Source organism: Cervus elaphus, chromosome 13, assembly GCF_910594005.1.
Source record: "Cervus elaphus chromosome 13, mCerEla1.1, whole genome shotgun sequence".
NCBI classification, from domain to species: Eukaryota; Metazoa; Chordata; class Mammalia; order Artiodactyla; family Cervidae; genus Cervus; species Cervus elaphus.
The window spans coordinates 9,666,576-9,684,297 of record NC_057827.1 but is presented as its reverse complement, the minus strand read 5'-3'; the positions used below and the strand labels follow the sequence as shown (position 1 = coordinate 9,684,297).

The 17,722-nt window shown below is 52.2% G+C and overlaps 1 protein-coding gene across 6 annotated transcripts in view; it reads left to right on the top strand.

Moving 5' to 3' along the window:
- The window catches only part of LRRK1 (leucine rich repeat kinase 1), a 135,238-nt gene extending 119,865 nt beyond the window's left edge, over positions 1-15,373 (top strand). For all 6 annotated transcript variants that reach the window (XM_043922574.1, XM_043922570.1, XM_043922573.1 and 3 more), the window contains 7 exons: positions 886-1,080; positions 1,852-2,003; positions 6,561-6,678; positions 7,739-7,855; positions 10,590-11,395; positions 11,767-11,868; positions 13,996-15,373. In XM_043922574.1, coding sequence (XP_043778509.1) covers positions 886-1,080; positions 1,852-2,003; positions 6,561-6,678; positions 7,739-7,855; positions 10,590-11,395; positions 11,767-11,868; positions 13,996-14,173 — 1,668 coding nt within the window. In that variant the 3' untranslated portion in view covers positions 14,174-15,373. The remainder of the gene's footprint in view (positions 1-885; positions 1,081-1,851; positions 2,004-6,560; positions 6,679-7,738; positions 7,856-10,589; positions 11,396-11,766; positions 11,869-13,995) is intronic.
- The last annotated feature ends 2,349 nt before the right edge of the window (positions 15,374-17,722 follow it).

Below are 17,722 nucleotides of genomic sequence, written 5' to 3'. Positions count from 1 at the left end.
TTTGGTGACCTGCAGATGAGTCATTGAGTGATGGCTTCACGAATGACCCAAGCATGTTAACTCAGCACCATGGCTATTAACCAAGATAGAAAAGGCAAATCAGAGTGACAAAAATAAGCTTCTGAGTAGCAGGCGGCAAAGCACCTCATAACTAAATTTATAACAGAACCTTCACATTGAAAATGCTCAGGTCTATCTTAGCGATTCTCCTGCTATAAGGTTACTTCTTGACCTTTATGAAGACCTGTGTCACTCTCTCCTTTGGGGGATTTTTCATGGCATTTAAATGAATCAAGATGCTGTGATCTGGGAGACTTTCCCCTTTTTTGTGATTTGCATGTACTCCTACTATCAAGCATGTTAAACCAAGGGTTTGCATTTTCCTGTCTTGTTTTGATAAAGGGAAAGTACCTTGGCATCCTTCAAACCCTTATGCAGTGCTTGACACCAGGTTTTCATTATGTGTTTAGTAGATAGATGGAAGGAAGTTTGGAAAGATGGATGGGTAAATGGGCAGGACAGTCAAAGGGCTGCATATATGGATACATTGGACAGACGGACAGATAAATGTGCAGAAGAGCAAGTGATCATGTGTGTGAGTAGATAGATGGATGCATAGAAAGGTGGCAGGGAGGAAGGAAGGGAAAAAAGGACTGGAAGATAGATGGATTAGGGGACAGAATCACGGAAGGTCAGATGGTTGGTGGAATGCCTGGACAGGTGGGGAGAGGTGGATGGACTGGTGAATTGATGATTGCCTTCCTTTGGGCAGAACCCACGTTTTCCTTCTCTGAAGTGTCTCCCCACTCCCTCTCTCTCAGGGCCAGCTTGCAAGATCTGCTGGGCCCAGGCAGGGTGTCTGATTTGGCTTGCCTCTCTGCCCAGGTAGACATGTTCTCCTATGGGATGGTGCTCTACGAGTTGCTGTCAGGACAGCGGCCCGCACTGGGCCAGCACCAGCTTCAGATCGCCAAGAAACTGTCCAAGGGCATCCGCCCAGTTCTGGGTCAGCCAGAGGAAGTGCAGTTCCATCGACTGCAGGCACTAATGATGGAGTGCTGGGATACAAAGCCTGAGAAGGTACCTGGGGTCCCAGAGTCTGGGGCCTTGCAGCTCCGCAGCTGGTGGGGGCGGTGGGTCTCCAGAGCACACCTGTGTGGTTGCCTGTCCACTCTTCACTGAGGGTCTAAAACAAGTAGGTCCTTCTCTGTTCATCTCTTACAAAGAGATATGTATTAGTCTGACACACCAAGTTCATTTTCTTTGTGTGAGTGTCATGCTCAGGAAAAATGAAGTCTCTTTTCCTCCCCAACTTTTATGTTATGCAACTTTTATGTTAAGCAAACCAACCCCTTTATAGCAGTATAGCCCCCAGGCAAGAGCAGTGCAAATGTACATATCTCTTTTTAAAGGAATGGGGAGAAAGTTTGCTCATGAGAAGCAGGAGTCATATTATCATATTATCACTTTGAAGCTAGCTGATTTTGGAAGAGATCAATGGTTTCAGGGTTAAAACTCATTTATCAAATTAGACTTGGTTATTGAGAGTAAATGAGGTCTGAGAAAAATTCTTTCTATGACTGTGTGTCCCTGGACACAGGTGTTGGAATATCAGAGCTTATGCTAACCTGACCACCTGGTTTTGAGTTGCCATGGACGACGATGACCCAGATGCTTGGAAGGGTTTATTTCTGGTATCTGAAGTTGGTTTGGCTTCTTGTTTTGGTTGGGTCCTGAATGAGCAGATTCTACTTCTTCCTGGTTTAAGATCCTTAGTTTTGAGGACAGAGTAGGCACCCATTTGGTTGTAAGTGACCCTCACTCATGACCCTGTGGGCCTCTCTCCCTCAGCGACCACTGGCCCTGGCGGTGGTGAGCCAAATGAAGGACCCGACCTTTGCAACCTTCATGTACCAACTGCCCTGCGGGAAGCAGACGTCCTTCTTCTCATCCCAGGGCCAGGAGTATATGGTGGTATTCTGGGAAGGCAAGGAGGAGTCCAGGTAACATCCGAGGTTTGCCATAACCTGCTGCTGTCAGAGTAGGGGACAGCAATGGGTGGGGAGCAGTCATGGATGATCATGGCGAGAGATGTTTAGTAAATGGCGAGTTGAAATCCTGATGGAGTCTGCTTAAAAGAGAAAGCAGTCCACATGCATACAGACAAGCACATGTGGGTTTGTGAATAAGAGAAGCAGAGAAAATGTGGTGTCTGCCCAGGACATGAGGGGCAGGGGTCAAGGGAGGGTTATGTTTTAAGGTGGGAGTTACTTGCAGCTCGATGGCAGAGAAAGTAAATGATACTGGGGGTCAGGAAGAGAGGAATGTGCTAGTGGAGGTGCTGAGTAGAGAGGAGGGAAGGGGCCCCCAGTCAAGCAGAAAGGGTGCCCCAATATAAAGATTCATGCTGCTGCCCACCCAACTTCCAGGGGCGTCTCTTCTTAGTGATGGGGCAGGAAGGACAAGGGTCTGGGGGAGAGGATTTCATATTCATTCAAGGAGAAGGACAGTGAGGCCAGGGATTTGGAAAGATCACATCAGAGACTGCAGAAAAGCACATCCCATGTGAGATGCTTCAGTCCTGGACTCTCCCACCTAGCTAGTGTGACATCTTCAGAAGCAGGAGAGCCTTTCATGGCATGAATAGTTTTCTAGGAAGCCTAGTGCAAATATGTGCAGGTGTGCAAATCTGGTAAGGCTTAGATGAAGCAAAGCTTAAGATGCAATGAAATAAATGAGAAGGACTTTGCCATTTTACTTAGGTCACTGTTTGTAAGGTTTTCATCAGGTTTTATGCCACTGTGACGGAGCATTCTGACATAAGACGTGCTCTGAGAAACCATGCCCTAAAAAAAAGAAAAGTATATATGTAAACAGTGTATACATAAATATCCATATCCATGTTAAAAATACATATATATGTGTGTGTGTATATATACACACAGTCAGTAATTATAATGGTGGTGGTAGTGTTGCTATTTTAAGGCATTGCTTATAACTAGAGGGTAAAGTTAGTGATTGATGCCATGCATTGCAAATTGTGATATTTATCATGTAAAATATAAAAAATAGGTTAAATAAAACTTCTGTAGTTCTGAATTTAAATTGGATAGATTTGTATTTTAAGAATAATGAACTCATATTTCCTCGCTCTGCCCATTGAAAAGGCCTAGAAACAGTGACTGACCAAATGCCAGTGAGACCCCCTAGGATGCAGATGGTCCTCTCTAAGGGCCAGGAGAACCACAGCTTACTGAGAAATGATTGACTCCAGATTTGGGGGAGGAAGTAGGCCTGAAACATAGGACACTCTGAAAACAAGGATGCCATCAGAGACGGTGAGGACAGATCAGACTCAGGAACCAACTTGAAGAGATTCCCATGGGTCAAAGATAGGGCAACAAGCCTCAGCAAGAATAAATATCAGCAATAAATTGAGACACATCAAATTGTTTAAATTCACAAGTTTCTAATGCTACTTAATAAAAATAGTAATTAAAAAGATTTTTACTTTTAAAAACTCCTCATTTATCATCATTGGAGGCTCCTAGGGAACAAACTTAATATTTTGAAAACTAGTCTATCTGGAAAGAATCAAGGTTTTAGTCTGCCTTTTCTATTCGAGCTGTGCCCCAGGGTAGTTAGCAAAAGAGATGATAGGAGGAAGTTTTTCTTTTTACAGTAAATGAAGCTAATAAATGGAGAAGAAATACTAGAATTAGAATGGCAGTATTTTGTAATCCCTATTGAAATAACGGACGTCGGCAATGATCAGTAACAATCACAGAGGGATCGAGATCCCCGACATTGTGTGCCTCCCAAGAGAAGCACACACCCTAATGAGGGTGTATTCTAGCCCAAGAAATCAGATGAAATCTAATTGAGACTCAAGATGGGCTGCAGGAATTCCAAAGGGCTCTGCCCGTGTCTTTAGCACATGACCTGCTCAGAGAGAACAAGAAAGGGAAGGGAAGCCTATCAAAAGACTTGGAGACATAAAAATCAGTGGAAATGTGGTCAAGTAAACTGTGAAAGCAATGATGAGAGAATTAGGGAAGATGGAACACTGGCCATTCATGACATTAAGGAATTAGCATCTCTTTTTAGGTGTGGTCATGCACTGTGGTTAGGTTTCTATTTTTTTTCCTAATAATTTTTTAGAGATAAATACAGATAAAAGTTAGATAAAAAGATGATTCTGGGGACTTGCTTCATAAGAATCTGGGGAGAGAAAAAAAATGGATGGGGGCAGAGATGAACTGACATGGCCATGGAGTGATAGTTACTGAAGCTGGGTGATGAGCTCATGGACTATGGTATGCACTCTGCAAAAGAAGAAAGGGGGGAGGAGTTGAGAGGGAGGGGCTGGGCCCTCTGGTTTGAATGACAGCACATAGCAGGAGACATAAAAGACACAGGTTCGATCCCTGGGTCTGGAAGATCCCATGGAGAAGAAAATGCCAACCCACTCCAGTATTATTGCCTGGGAAATCCCATGGACAGAGGAGCCTGGCAGGCTACAGTCCGGAGGGTCGCAAAGAGTCAGACACGACTAAAGTGACTTAGCACACACTTAGTTTTCAAACTCCCTCATGGGCACAGACAGCATCCTGACGTCACAAATGCTTTTGGGGAATGTCACACTCTCAGAAGACCAGGAAATGCAGGCATACTGTCTATCATGAAAATAAAGCCCTCTTACTGTTAAAGGATATAAAGGTATACATAAAATGAAATGCTCATCAGATATATAAATATAAAAACAAATCCCATTTTCCCATCAATATTTATTTTCTCAGCAGACTCTCAAAAATCTTTTAAACAAATAGAGAAAATTAGAAACTATTATCTTTATTTCAGAGACTTTTACACATGGGTGGGAAAAAATACTAAAATCTCAGTCATAAAATAGGCAAGGAATATTTTTTAACATTTGAACTTTCTAATAATCAAGAAATATAAATTCAATCTGCAAGATTCCTTTTTCTTATCCTATTGGCAAACTTTGTTTTCACACATAATAATGGAAACTGCTGAAGGTTGGTCATACCTTACTGGTGAGCATGTAAATTTGCACGTCTGTCTGAAAAACAATTTGTCGGTATGTCTTAAATGGCTTTGAGATACTCATGCCCTTTGACCCAGAATTTGCACACCTAGGAGCCTTTCCCAGGGGTGCTTTGCTTGGCACGGCTTCTGGATCAGCTCTGCCCCACCTCCCCCGTCCCCGCTGCCCCACGACGGTGCTTTCTTTACCGTCTCAGTCTTACAGACTCACCCACAGTTTTGGAGACAACACTGCCCAAAGCGGTAAAAGCTCATCTCCAGTGCGAAGGGAAATGCCCCTATGATGTGGGAAGGCTTTAAAAACTCACCACCAGCCTAAAGAAGGGACAAGCTCACTAAAGCCAGAGCACAAAGGGCAGTGATCCTGGAAAGCAAGAGTGGAGGGGAAAATGAGACCATCCTGAATTAGGGAGGAGAAGGGCACTGACTCAGTGGACATGAGCCTGAGCAGATGCTGGGAGCCGGTGTAGGACAGGGAGGCCTGGTGTGCTGCAGTCCATGGGGTCGCAAAGAGACGTCAATTAGCAATTGAACAACAAAGGGGGTAAGAAAGAAGTGGGTACGTGCAGAAAACAGGATACACATAAAATTCTTGTTGGAGGGAATAGGGGAGTGTTATCCTGTAGGTTTCTCTATATTTTAAATTTTTTCCAAGTTAAATGTAAAGTTATTTATAGTATCCTAGTTTTATCTTTTCAGTTCATAGGAAAAAAGACTGCAGAAAAAGAGGGATGGAATATAACTTTGAAGAAAGTTTTCATTTGCTGATTTTTCACTCAACTCTATCATCTACAAATACATGTTATCAATCAACTGTGGCAAGGGTTTCCAAAATTTGATGGCAGAAAAGTTTTACATTGAGAACTGCTAGCCACTCCCTTGACTTACTCCCTTGGACTGCAGGACGGATCTGCAGGGCCTGGGTGAATAACCCACCCCTGCCCCAGCTGCAGGCTCTCCTGCAGCAGTGAACACACGTGGTGTTCGTCAACGGTGGTGGGGGGACAGACGGCAATGTGGGGAGACATAGGGGTGGGCGGGTGAGAGAAAGGCTACCCTCGTAAACAGCAGCTTGTGAGTCCTCAGGGCACTTATGCTTTTTCAAGGCCCCCCCCTGCCGCTGCCTGCCCCGTCTACTCTACGGCTCACTCATCGTGTCTCTAGTGGACCTGATGTATTCTGCTGGGGGCGGGGAGAGGACATGCCCAGGGAGGAGGCAGGGAGTGACTGTGGTTTATGTACGACCTCCTGGTGTCCCTTCATGCAACTATTTGAGCCGTCAAAGATCACAGAGAGAGGAGAGTCATTCCCCCACCACCAGGCAGGTAGAACCAGGCTCTGCCGCAGCCTTGAGCCCCTCAGAACATGCAGAATTGGACGCTGGGCTGGAAGGGGTAGGCCAGACCCACAGCTGATGCTCTCCTCCAAGGCTGCTCCAGGCCTGCCCTCGGGAGGGAGGCCCGCGCTGACTGCGTCGCTGTTGCCGCTTGTAGGAACTACACGGTGGTGAACACGGAGAAGGGCCTTCTGGAAGTGCAGCACATGAGCTGTGCGGGGATGAAGCTGAGCTGCCAACTCAAGATCCAGAACTCGCTGTGGACGGCCACCGAGGTAACCACACCCCTGTAGGGCTCTGATCCAGGTGGGAAACTCCCGCCCCTGGGGGGTCAGGTTTAGCAACGAAACAGTCAGGACACCCAGGAACGTTTGGAACTTTACACACTTACAGGACTGTGAACAGGCGGCTGGCTCACCCGCCTAGTTCCTGACTGGTGGCTGGGATGTAGCTTTGATGTGTCAAGTGCAAAATCCCAGCAAGAGGGATTCACCCTGGTAGGCTGGTGAAGTGACCGGGTTTCTTATAACACCGCCTGCCTAACAGCAAATCCACTCAGCTCTGAAGCCTCTTGCTTTCATGTAAAGAGGTCAGCAGAAGGCACAGGGAACTGTCTTTTGAGAACTCCAGAGAGGAATGCCACAAAAACACATGATCTGAAGCTACTGGGCAGGAGAATATGAATTGGTGCAGCCTTTCCAGATGGCAAGTATAGTTCAAATATGCATCAGAAATCGCAACAGTGTTCATGCTTTGTAAGCCTTAGTAATTTCAGTTTTAAGAATTTGCTCTCAGGAAAAAACCAAGACAGGCAAACACAGGAACACTCAGACAAGACAGGAGTGTAAGAATGCTCATTCCAGTGCAACTCATAGTAATGAAAATGAACAGAATAAACATCTGACAGCATATAAGTCAAATTCTGGTGCACTCAAGTGATGGACATGCCTCACTCCCTAACAGACCAGGGAGGAGAGAGCCTCTGCCCACACTCGTCGTCCTGGGAGAAGAAAAGTGTGGAAACAGCATAGCAGTGTGGTCTCACTGTTGGGAATGCAGACACACACCAATACACGTAGAAAACTGGAAGTCTGGGCCCCAGATCTCAAAGGTGGCTTTCTCTGAATGTTGGATTGTGGACGATTTTATGTTTTTCTTTAGACTGTTCTGTAGTTTTCAGAGTTTCTAGAAAGAACAGAAGTATGAAACCAGCCAACCAGAATGCCTCAATAAATGTTATTTCCCAAGGGGTGAAGGGCCTCCTGAGGCCAAGTGTACCCCAGGAGCTGGCAGGCCTGTTGTAGCCAGCTCTCATGCTGACCGTCTCCTCTGCAGGACCAGAAGATCTACATCTACAGCCTCAAGGGCATGTGTCCACTGAACACACCCCAGCGGGCTTTGGACACCCCGGCCATCGTCACCTGCTTCTTGGCGGTACCTATTATAAAAAAGGTGAGATAAGGAGGTGGGTGCACAGGTTTCTGGTTCTCCGTCACCTGTTCCGTTGGGCTGATAGGGAAGGGAGCAGAACCATGTTCTTCTGGACCACCTGGCCTAGGCTACAGTCAGCCGTAGAGACAGGAGACCTGGGCCATCCTCAGTGCCTCTGGGTTTCCGAGAACCTAAGCGTTAGCTGCTCAGTCGTGTCCAGCTCTTTGTGACCCCATGGACTGTAGCTCAACAGGCTCCTCTGTCCTTGGGATTCACCAGGCAAGAAATACTGAAATGGGTTGCCATTTCCTCCTCCAGGGGATTATCCCGACACAGGGACTGAACCCGAGTCACCTGCATTGCAGGCAGGTTCTCTACCATCTGAGCACCAGGGAAGCGAGTGACCAGTAAAACTAAGGGCTGAGTGGAAGGCTTGCGTCCCGCAGGCAAGCGCCACAGCTCCAGCTGGAGTGAGAGGCTTCTCTGGTACAGATGGCATCCAGGAGCAGTTGCATGTGCGCCCCCTGAGAACCTGGCCCGGCACCCCCACGGCCACTCAGCCCCCAGGCCCTGGCAGGCCCCACCCCTGCTGGGCAGCCATATCCCCGCCCCCTCCAGGTCTGCCTGCTCTGAGGTACACACCATCCAGCCCAGACCTCAGTCCAGCCCCAAAGACTCACCACCTCAGCCTCTGGCTCCTGCTGTTCTCAAGTGAATCTGCGAGTGGAGCCCGCCCCAGCCAGGACCCCGAGCACTGCAGCTGCTGAGATCAGGCCCAGCCCACAGGCCGGCCCCACCGCATACCCTCCCCATCCAGCACTGCGTGCCCAGCAGCCCCTTGCCTCCAGAACCAATCCAGCTGCTCACACCTCTTCCTATTCATTTCTGAAGGTCAGGGCCATGACCCCCCACTCTGAGAAGCTCCTCGATGATGTCCCCAAGGCTTCTCCAGGCTCTGGAACCCCTTTGTGGGCCCTGAGGCACTTGTTTGTGTAGCTCCCAGCTCGAAGGGCCATTATTAAAAGGGCTTTGTTAAAACGAGTTGGCTATCATCATCTGATTCCAGTTTTCCCATCTGCAAAGTGGGTGTAAAAGAGATGGTAAGGAGGATCTCTGGGCACAGCGTACCTAAAGCTCTGGGCCAGCACTCTGGGTAAATGAGAGCATTGTTGCTACTTCCTGACAGTCGTGAACTACATACAGTCTCCTCTCCATGCCTCTACAGTTTTGTTTCTTAAGAAAAAAAAAATCTGAACTCAATCTTAGAGTCAGCTATGACTGTGGCCCCACAGGCGAGGCCGGGCAGCTCAGGACCCAGTTGCACTGAAGCGCAGAGCACGGCACAAAGTGTTATTTAAGGCCGTGGCTGGCCAGAGCCCCGAGCCGGGGCACCGCCGCCCACAGGCCGGCGGGAATAAAGCCGGCTCTGTGCGGGGCCTCCCTGTCGGCGTGTCTGCACCCTCAGGGGACGTGCTGCCCCATGGCCGCAGAGGGCAGACCCTGAATTCTTGCACGTGCGTGTCCACACCCAGCCGGGACGTGGGACTCGCCGCCTGGCTGGGGCCTGGAGCTGGGACTCAGAGAGAGACCTTGCTCCTATTTGCTTTGGCTCTTTTCTGTCCTGGAATCCTGGAGATGGATTTTGATAAGCGTTCTGAGGGCTGTTGATCTCGGGGCTGGTTCACTCATCGCCTTGGACAGCCTGCCTCCCCAGCTCCCAACAAGGAGGTTTTCTGCTGCTTGCCCTCGCTGGCGCAAGGCCCGCACCTCTGCCCTTTCCCGGCTCTGGCTTTGTGCTCCTGAACCCTTCCTGCCCCCCTCCTGGCCCACCTGGGCATCGAGCCTGCTCAGCTGCTCTCTGCTCCCAGCTTTGCCCAGATGCTCCAAGGCAGCAGAGCTGGGCCCAGCGTTCAGCACCGCCTCTGCCTGGTGACCTCTGGTGGTCGTAGAAGAACATGTGCTTCAAGGCAGGGCAGGGACACCCTGAGGGCCCTCTCAGTGTTAGCTGGACCACAGCATTTCAGAGTACATGTGGGAAGCAGGGTATGCGGTGTGGTGGCCAAGAGGTGCCTCCGTTAGAGGACTGAGCTGAAAGTGATTTCTTCAAGACTTAGCTCAGCAGGCACCCGTTGGTACCTGAGCAGAAAACCGGGGGGGTCCCCGAGGTGGCTGGGAGACGCGTTGGTACCTGAGCAGAAAACGGGGGGGGTCCCCGAGGTGGCTGGGAATTGGCCCTTCCCTGTGCGGGCTGGCCCTGGGGCCAGTGGTGGACACACAGACCCAGGCCTGCTCTTGTGGAAGCGGCGAGTGGGAGTCCCAGCCCCGTGGGGCACCCACAGCCACCATCAGTTTATGCAGCAGAGTTCAGGGGAAGGAGGGCACCACTCCCACCCCAGAGGAGGCCTGGGTGACTGAGGGGAAGGCCGCTTCCTCCTCCTGGCCCGGCAGGAGGTCCAGGCTCACCGAGGGTGGGCTGCGTGGTCCCGGCAGCACGTGGCCCTTGCTTGGGTGCCCGCGGGCACCCTTCTGCACCCAGGAAGGAGGGCAGAGGTGGCTCTTCTGGGCCTGAGCTGCACCTCCTTTGGGAGCACACTGGAAGATCCTGCTGGCAGCCCCAGCCTGTGTTAGAAGCCGGAGGTGCTGGCAGGAAGCGCATGCTCACGGGGTACCTGCAGGGGTGGGTCTGGCATGTGCTGTCTCTCTCCTTGGATGCCCAAGCTGCAAGGGCATCAAGCACCCTGTCTTCCCCCCTCAGAACTCCTACCTGGTGCTGGCGGGCCTGGCGGACGGCCTGGTGGCGGTGTTCCCGGCGGCGTGGGGTGCCCCGGACCCTGGCTGCTCCTACCTCTGCTCACACACGGCCAACAGGGCCAAGTTCAGCATCCCTGACGAGGACGCCCGGCAGAACCCCTACCCCGTGACAGCCATGGAGGTGGTCAACAGCGGGTCCGAGGTCTGGTACAGCAACGGGCCAGGCCTGCTGGTCATCGACTGCGCGGCCCTGGAGATCCGCCGGCGGCTGGAGCCCTACACGGCGCCCTCGGTGGTCACGTCTGTGGTGTGCGGCTCAGAGTGCCGCGGCGAGGAGGTGGTGTGGTGCCTGGACGACAGGGCCAACTGCTTGGTGATGTACCACTCGGCAACCTACCAGCTGTGCGCCCGCTACTTCTGTGGGGACCCCAGCCCCATTGGGGACGTGTTTCCTGTGCACCCGATGGGCCCACATCCCCTGGACAACCCTGTGGCCAGCCCGAGGGAGCCCGCGAGGGGCTCCATCGCCGACGTGAGCTTCATGTTCAGCGAGGAGCTGGGCACGCAGATCCTCACCCACCAGGACTCTCTGACTGACTACTGCTCCCTGTCCAGCCTGCCCTGCTCCCCGGCTAGCTCTTCCAGCTTGCCCTTCTCCGCTGACTGCGAGGACACCAGCCAGCTGCCCGAGCCCGCCACGGGCTCCGACAGGTCGGCGCATGACCTGAGCCCCGTGGATGGCGAGGCGTTCAGCCAGCACCTGCAGGCTGTGAAGATCCTCGCCGTGAAAGACGTCATCTGGGTCCCCAGGTAGGTGTCCTGCAGGGGCATCACCCTGCGCCCTCTCTGCTCTTGCTGTGGGGCCAGTGTGCAGGGAACCTTCAAGTACAGTCAGAGGCATCAGGAGCCGCCTTTTCTCTCCTGGAACTGGTGGGCTCCTTTAGCAGATCTATGAAGGGCTGCCCGTCGGCCCACCAGAGCTCAGGGCATCAGAGAGGAGAGCCGTGGTCAGGTTTCCGACCGGGAAAGGGCTTCTCACCCAGCTCTGGGGCCCTCCCAGGAACCCGATCCATTTGCCAAAGCTGTGTCTGTTTCCCTGCCTTTCTGCACACCCTCTCCATTTCCCCTTGGAGAGCACAGCCCTGGACAAACGATTCCCCTGCGGGGTTCTGGTTTCTTAGGCGCGGTGGAGATATCATCGTCATTGGCCTGGAGAAGGAGGCAGGAACTCAGCGGGGCCGCGTGATTGCTGTCTTGAAAGCCCGAGAGCTGACTCCACACGGGTAAGACGGAGGGCAGCTACGTGGGGGCCGGGCTGTAGCTTAGGGAATCGAGGCCCCCCACCGCCTCCCTGCATGATGGCCGTGGCCCTTCTGTCCTCCACCCAAAACTCATAGTATCCACCCCTGTCAGTAGAGGCAGAGGAGGAACAATACAGAGTCTGCAGGAGGCAGCTCCCAGGGGGTCAGCAAATGCCAGCTGAGAGGGGCATCAGTCACAGTCATGGCTACCTTTTCTGGGGTGCCCTGTGCACCTGTGGACCACCTGCCCAGCCCGAGGTAGCCTGCAGAGCCCCAGTTCAGCTGCAGTCACAATGGGGAAACAGGTGGTCCCCCACTCTTCCTGCCAAGCAGGGGAGCCCTCCTGAGGTGCCTCTCCTCCCCCTGGGCACCAGGTGGAGCCACGCTGCCAGGCCACACCAGCCTTCACCACGTCCACGCCCGCCATGCCCATTCTGGGCTCAGCTGTACTTACCCGCCGTCAGAAGGCAGGCCAGACGCCACTGTAGGATGCCATTGGACCCCGCCTGCTTGGCTGTACTGATGCAAGGCTGGTCCGGCCAGTGTTCCTAGGGCTGTCAGGCAGCCCACGGCATCCACACCCCTCACTGGGCTGAGTCCCATGCGCTTCTCTCCCTCATGGAGAAATTGCATTCGGCCTGTTTTTCCCGGAGCAGAACGATGATGGAGGTGTATGTGGCACCTGGGCCAGAGGCCCTTGCCCTCCCGGTGGTTCTGGAGACTGGAGCTGTGTTTGCTCCTGAGCGCTGGCTGAGTGTGGGGGTGGTGGTAGTCCCCAGGTCCCAGGTCAGGCTTCCGGGGGAGCAGGTGTGTCCATAGAGGCTGGGCCTGTTGACCTTGGAGTGTCCACCATCAGCGCCCTTGACTTTTCCCCTGCTGTTGTTTTTCCTATTTACCCCCAAAGACAGGTTTGCCAAAAGCAGGCACCCTCACTGCAGGGAGAAAGCAGCACAGGCAGCCAGCAAAAGGAAGGCCGTGGCCCGAGCCCACCAGCTTTCTGAGATGCGTCTGAGACATTTACTGCTGCTTAGCCACTCAATCGTGCTGCGACAGTTAGTCCCTTGGCAGATAGCTACTGAGTGCCCAAGACATGCAAGGCCCACGAGAGCAGATTCCCCTACACATCCCAGTTTACATGCTGGCCTTGGTGCCGTCAGGCCACACGGGCAGAGGGAGGAGAGGCTGGCAGTGTCTGCTCAGAGGGGGGCACACGGCCTGCAGAGGCCTGGAAGGAAATGTGTAGGGTGTGCCCAGGTCATGCAGAACTTGCTTTTAAAAATGTACATAGTTCAGACTTGGTATAGGTTTTCTGTCTAATATATTCCCCCACATTTCCTAGGCATGTGGAAACATAATAAGAGAGAAAAATCATGCCTGGATTGAGTGGCAAGGAAATTGAGTTAAAGTTTAGAATCTGTCGTGGACCATTGATAAGCAAGAATTATAGGATAGAATTGATCATTCCAGCCTCTCTCAGCATCTGCGGTCCTGATTGCAGGACCCTTACAGATACAAAAGTCCAAGGATGCTCAAGTCCTTATATATAAAATGATATAATATAGTCAGCCCTGGGATTTCCAGGTGGCTCAGTGGGAAAGAATCTGCCTGCTAATGCAGAAGACACACGTTCAGTCCCTGGGTCAGGAAGATCCCCTGGAGGAGGAAATGGCAACCCACTCTAGTATTCTTGCCTGGAGAATCCCATGGACAGAGGAGCCTGGCGGGCTACAGTCCATGTGGTCACAAAGAGTCAGACACGAATGAGCAGCTAAGCGCACACAAGGACGCACAGCCAGCCCTCCATATCCAAGGATGCCAAACTCGTAGGCACGGAAGGCTGACTGTTTTTTCTGGACATGTTGGGGTCTGAGGTGTGTCACGGAGGATTCCTGCTCTGAAGTGAAGCTGAAATGATGCCCCTTTTTAGGCTTTAGAAAGACTGCCCACATGCTAGACCTCAAGACAGAGAAGCACGTGGCTGGTGCCAGGCTGGGGTGCACAGATGCCCCCTTAGCCACGCTCTGTCCTCTGAGAAGGTGCAGGGTGAGGGTCGCCACCCTGAGGAAGCAGGAACTCCTGTGGGTTTTCTCAGACCCCCTCTCTCTGCAGGGTTCTCACGGATGCTGCCGTGGTGGCAAAGGACACAGTTGTGTGCGGCTTTGAGAACGAAAATCTGGAGTGGTGCCTGGCTGTCTGGAGGGGCTGGGGCACACAGGAGTTTGACATTTTCTACCAGTCCTACGAGGAGCTGGGCCGACTGGAGGCATGCGTGCGGAAGAGGAGGTGATTCCTGCAGGTTGAGCGTTCCCTGGCCACGGCCAGCGTGTGCCCACAGCCTGACCCCTCTGCCTGCAGCCCGCAGCTCTCTGAGGACCCGGCAGGCAGGCTGGGTTGTCCTCCGAACCACTTGCTGCTAAGACGTGCTGAGAAGACCCCACCCCACTGGGGGTTTAAGGGTTCTCCTGTTCCAGGGCACAGTTCCCTGGGTACCCGCCCCCCCTCCAAGTGCTGGTTTTACAGCCCCAGGGAAGGCAGTGGGCAGAACTGATTGGGCCCCTGCCCCCTCCGTCCACTCTCAGGGCTGGGCCTGGCTGGCCTTGTGGGCCTCCCTACTTTCACCCCCAGGCCTGGGGTGGAATTACACTAGGGCCCTCAGTCGGGGAGCAGCTCAGGGCAGGGCGGGAGGAGGGCTGTGACCCCTGCCCCTTCCCCTGGCAGCTCCCTGGCTCTCAGCACGTTTCTCAAGCTCCCGGGTCCCCGGGGCCTGGGGGCCCCGCTTGGGCAGGCGGAGATCAGATGTCTCCCGCTTGGGAAAGCCTGTGTGTGAAAAGCCTCGGATGGACCCCGAGAGGAGCACTGCCCGGCGTGGGGATGAATGGGCTCCTTTAAGTGACCGGCCGGGAAGCCAAGAGCCGCACAGGGCGGAGCGCGCCTCAGCCGCTGCATTCTTCTCTTACCGACAGAAGGCAGGAGAGACTCCATCAGCAGGACTTGAGAAAGGGCCTGTGTTTACAGCTTTGTGAAATAAACTCGGACACAGCTGCAGCATAAACCCTGTTTGTTTGCACACAATAAGCTTTTCTATTACTTTAACATATTAAGTCATATCTCAATGGTTAGACCTCTTATTGTGAAATCACATCATATGGGACTTATATCAAATTATCTGTTTGCTAAACAGTACAGCAGAATAAAAAAAAAGTGAAATTGTCAAAGGGAGATGTATGGGTATGACAGCAAGAACTTTCATAAAGGATGCACACACTTGTGTGTACACACGCATGCATTCACATTCACATCACCACCAAGAGTAACTGTTTGAGGCTGCTTAACCCAGAACAGGAGTGGGAACCTGAGATCATCCTCCAGTGCAAACTGTTGACTTTTTTCTAAAATTAAATTATAAAAATCAAACTTTAGATTTTGCTGGGGTATGTAGGCAAATGTGATTCCTTTTATCTGAAAATAAACAGACTCTGAAGATGAAGTCATGGCTTCTGTCTGTAGAGCACACACAGTGACAGTCCGAGCGTGTCCCACCCGGCCCACTCGCTGTCCTGGCAGATGGGGCGTGCCCTCCCAGCTCATGTGCCCCCAGCAGTTTCTGTGGGCAGAGATGGGCTCTGTCAGTCTCCCCGCTTGCTTTCCGTGGCCTCAGGGGGACTGAAGCCTGAGCCTCTGGCCTGCGTCCCTGCCGTTCACCCCCAGCAGGGACTCAGAGGTTACTGCTCCCCCGTCCTCCTGTCTCCACACCGCCTGGCTGCCTAGTTAACTTCTCAAATGCAAACCAGGCCCTGTGCCTACTCTGTCCCAAACCTGTGCTCCACCTCACTTGCAGCTGGACTGCTCTGTGACCCTCAGGATCCCTAGGTCAGATCTTAGCCTTCCTCACCGCCCTCGCCCAGCCCCAGGATGGCGAGAAGCTGCAGTGAGCTCAGCCCGTGTTCTCGAGAGCCAGCTGGGAGGGCCTCCTCACCAAAGTTAGAAATCGTACGGAAGTGGTTCATGAACCTGAATATCTTAAAAACATAAATGGAAAAATTTCTACAAACTAAAAAGAACAATTAAACTAAAAAGATCAAACTAAAACAGTCAATTGAGAGGAAATAGTATTTGTAACAAAAAGGAGAGACAAATAGTTGGTTTATCCTTTAAGCAAAAAGTTTGTAGCTGTTGCTGAAAAAGAGAAAACTCAAGAGGAAAACGGGTAGAGGACATAAACAAGACTCAGCCTGACCCAACAGTCAGGCAAGAGTCGTGGAGACAACGATGAAATGCTGTTTATGGGCTTGCCCAGGGACACTGTGGAGACGCCTGAGTGGGGCTTGAGGAAAATCCATGAGGGCCGACTTGGTCCTCACTGGAGCACCAGGGCAGGGCGCCCCCACCGGGGGAGGGGGTCAGGGAGGCCCTGGGCAGTGAAGGGGGGGCCGCGCTCCACACCAGCCCCAGCTACTTCCCTTTGGGCTCTTTGTCACGTCATAAACAAGGAAAGTGCCTTCTTATATAAGCCAGTATTTTCCTGCTGTTAACTCGGAGCCAAATGCAATTCAGGTGTATTTGCTACTGGCCAAAGCAAAGCCCCAAGACCTAACAGGTGATGCTCTGGAGCTGATCCTAACAAGCATCTGTTCAAGTTTGGGCGGAGACCTGAACAACAGCGCACTGGAACATTCTGCGGCCAGCCATGCCGAAAAGCTTACTTCTGTGCTGTGAGCACTGGGCGCGACGTGGCCTGTAGATCTTGTCCTTGGAGCGACCACAGTTACAGAGTGAGGTCTGGGGCTTCAACCTCCTTCCCAAAGGCCAAAACTGAGGGTGTGACGTCTGTAAGTTTAAACTCTCCACCCCAGGCAAGCTGCCCGAGTCCTGTGGCTCTGGGTTCTACTCTGTGAGATGGCCATGACATGTCTTACCCCCCCCCCCAGGATTGGTTGGGGACCAAGAGAGACAAATACGTGACAGTCCAGCCTCACCCTGACCCAGGGCCAGGACTGCCTCCCACCCCCTGGTCATGACCACCATCCCACCTGATTGGGTGGGCACCCAGGACCCTCACCCAGGGCACACACAAGTCCTCTCTGAGAACTGCTCCGGGGAAACAGAGCTCTGTCTCTGTGAAATAGCCCAACTTTAAATATAAATCTCCTGGGACTTCCCTGGTGGTCCAGTGGCTAAGACTGTGCACTTCCAGTGCAGGGTGCCCGAGTTCAATCCCCGATCAGGGAATTAGATCCCACATGCCACAGCTGGGAGTTCCACCCCACAGCTGAAGATCCTGCATGCTACAACTAAAGATCCCCAATGTTGCAACTAAGACTCGGCACAGCTAAGTAAATGTTTTAAATTTTTTAAAAATAAATCTCCTGTTTTTTTTAAGTATCAAGAAGACTTTTGCTAACACCTTTCCTTGAGAATGGAGTTAGGGTATAACACACATCACAGTAAATGAAAGGTGATGTATGGGTGTAAGAAGGCAACAGGAATCCCACTGGGAACACATGCTTTAAAAACGAAGTACAAATAATGATAGGCACACAAATTTTAAAATTTCCCCTTTGCCCTCCATGGGCTGTGTCATCCTGTGGGCCATCACTGTGCTCCCTGCTCTTCTGGGCCTGGGGTCTGGCTGCATATTCTATCCCCAGCCTTCAGGAGTGGCCACGTGACTAGTTCTGGCAAACAGGGTGCGGGGTGAGTGGAAGAGTTGCCCATCACCTGGGGGCGAGCACTGTGTTGTCCCTGTGAGACTTTCCAGGGTGCCCTCCACTCTGTCCCCATGATCTGCAACTAGAGCTGGTGCTTGCCCTATCAGCCTGAGTCTCCGAAAGGTGAC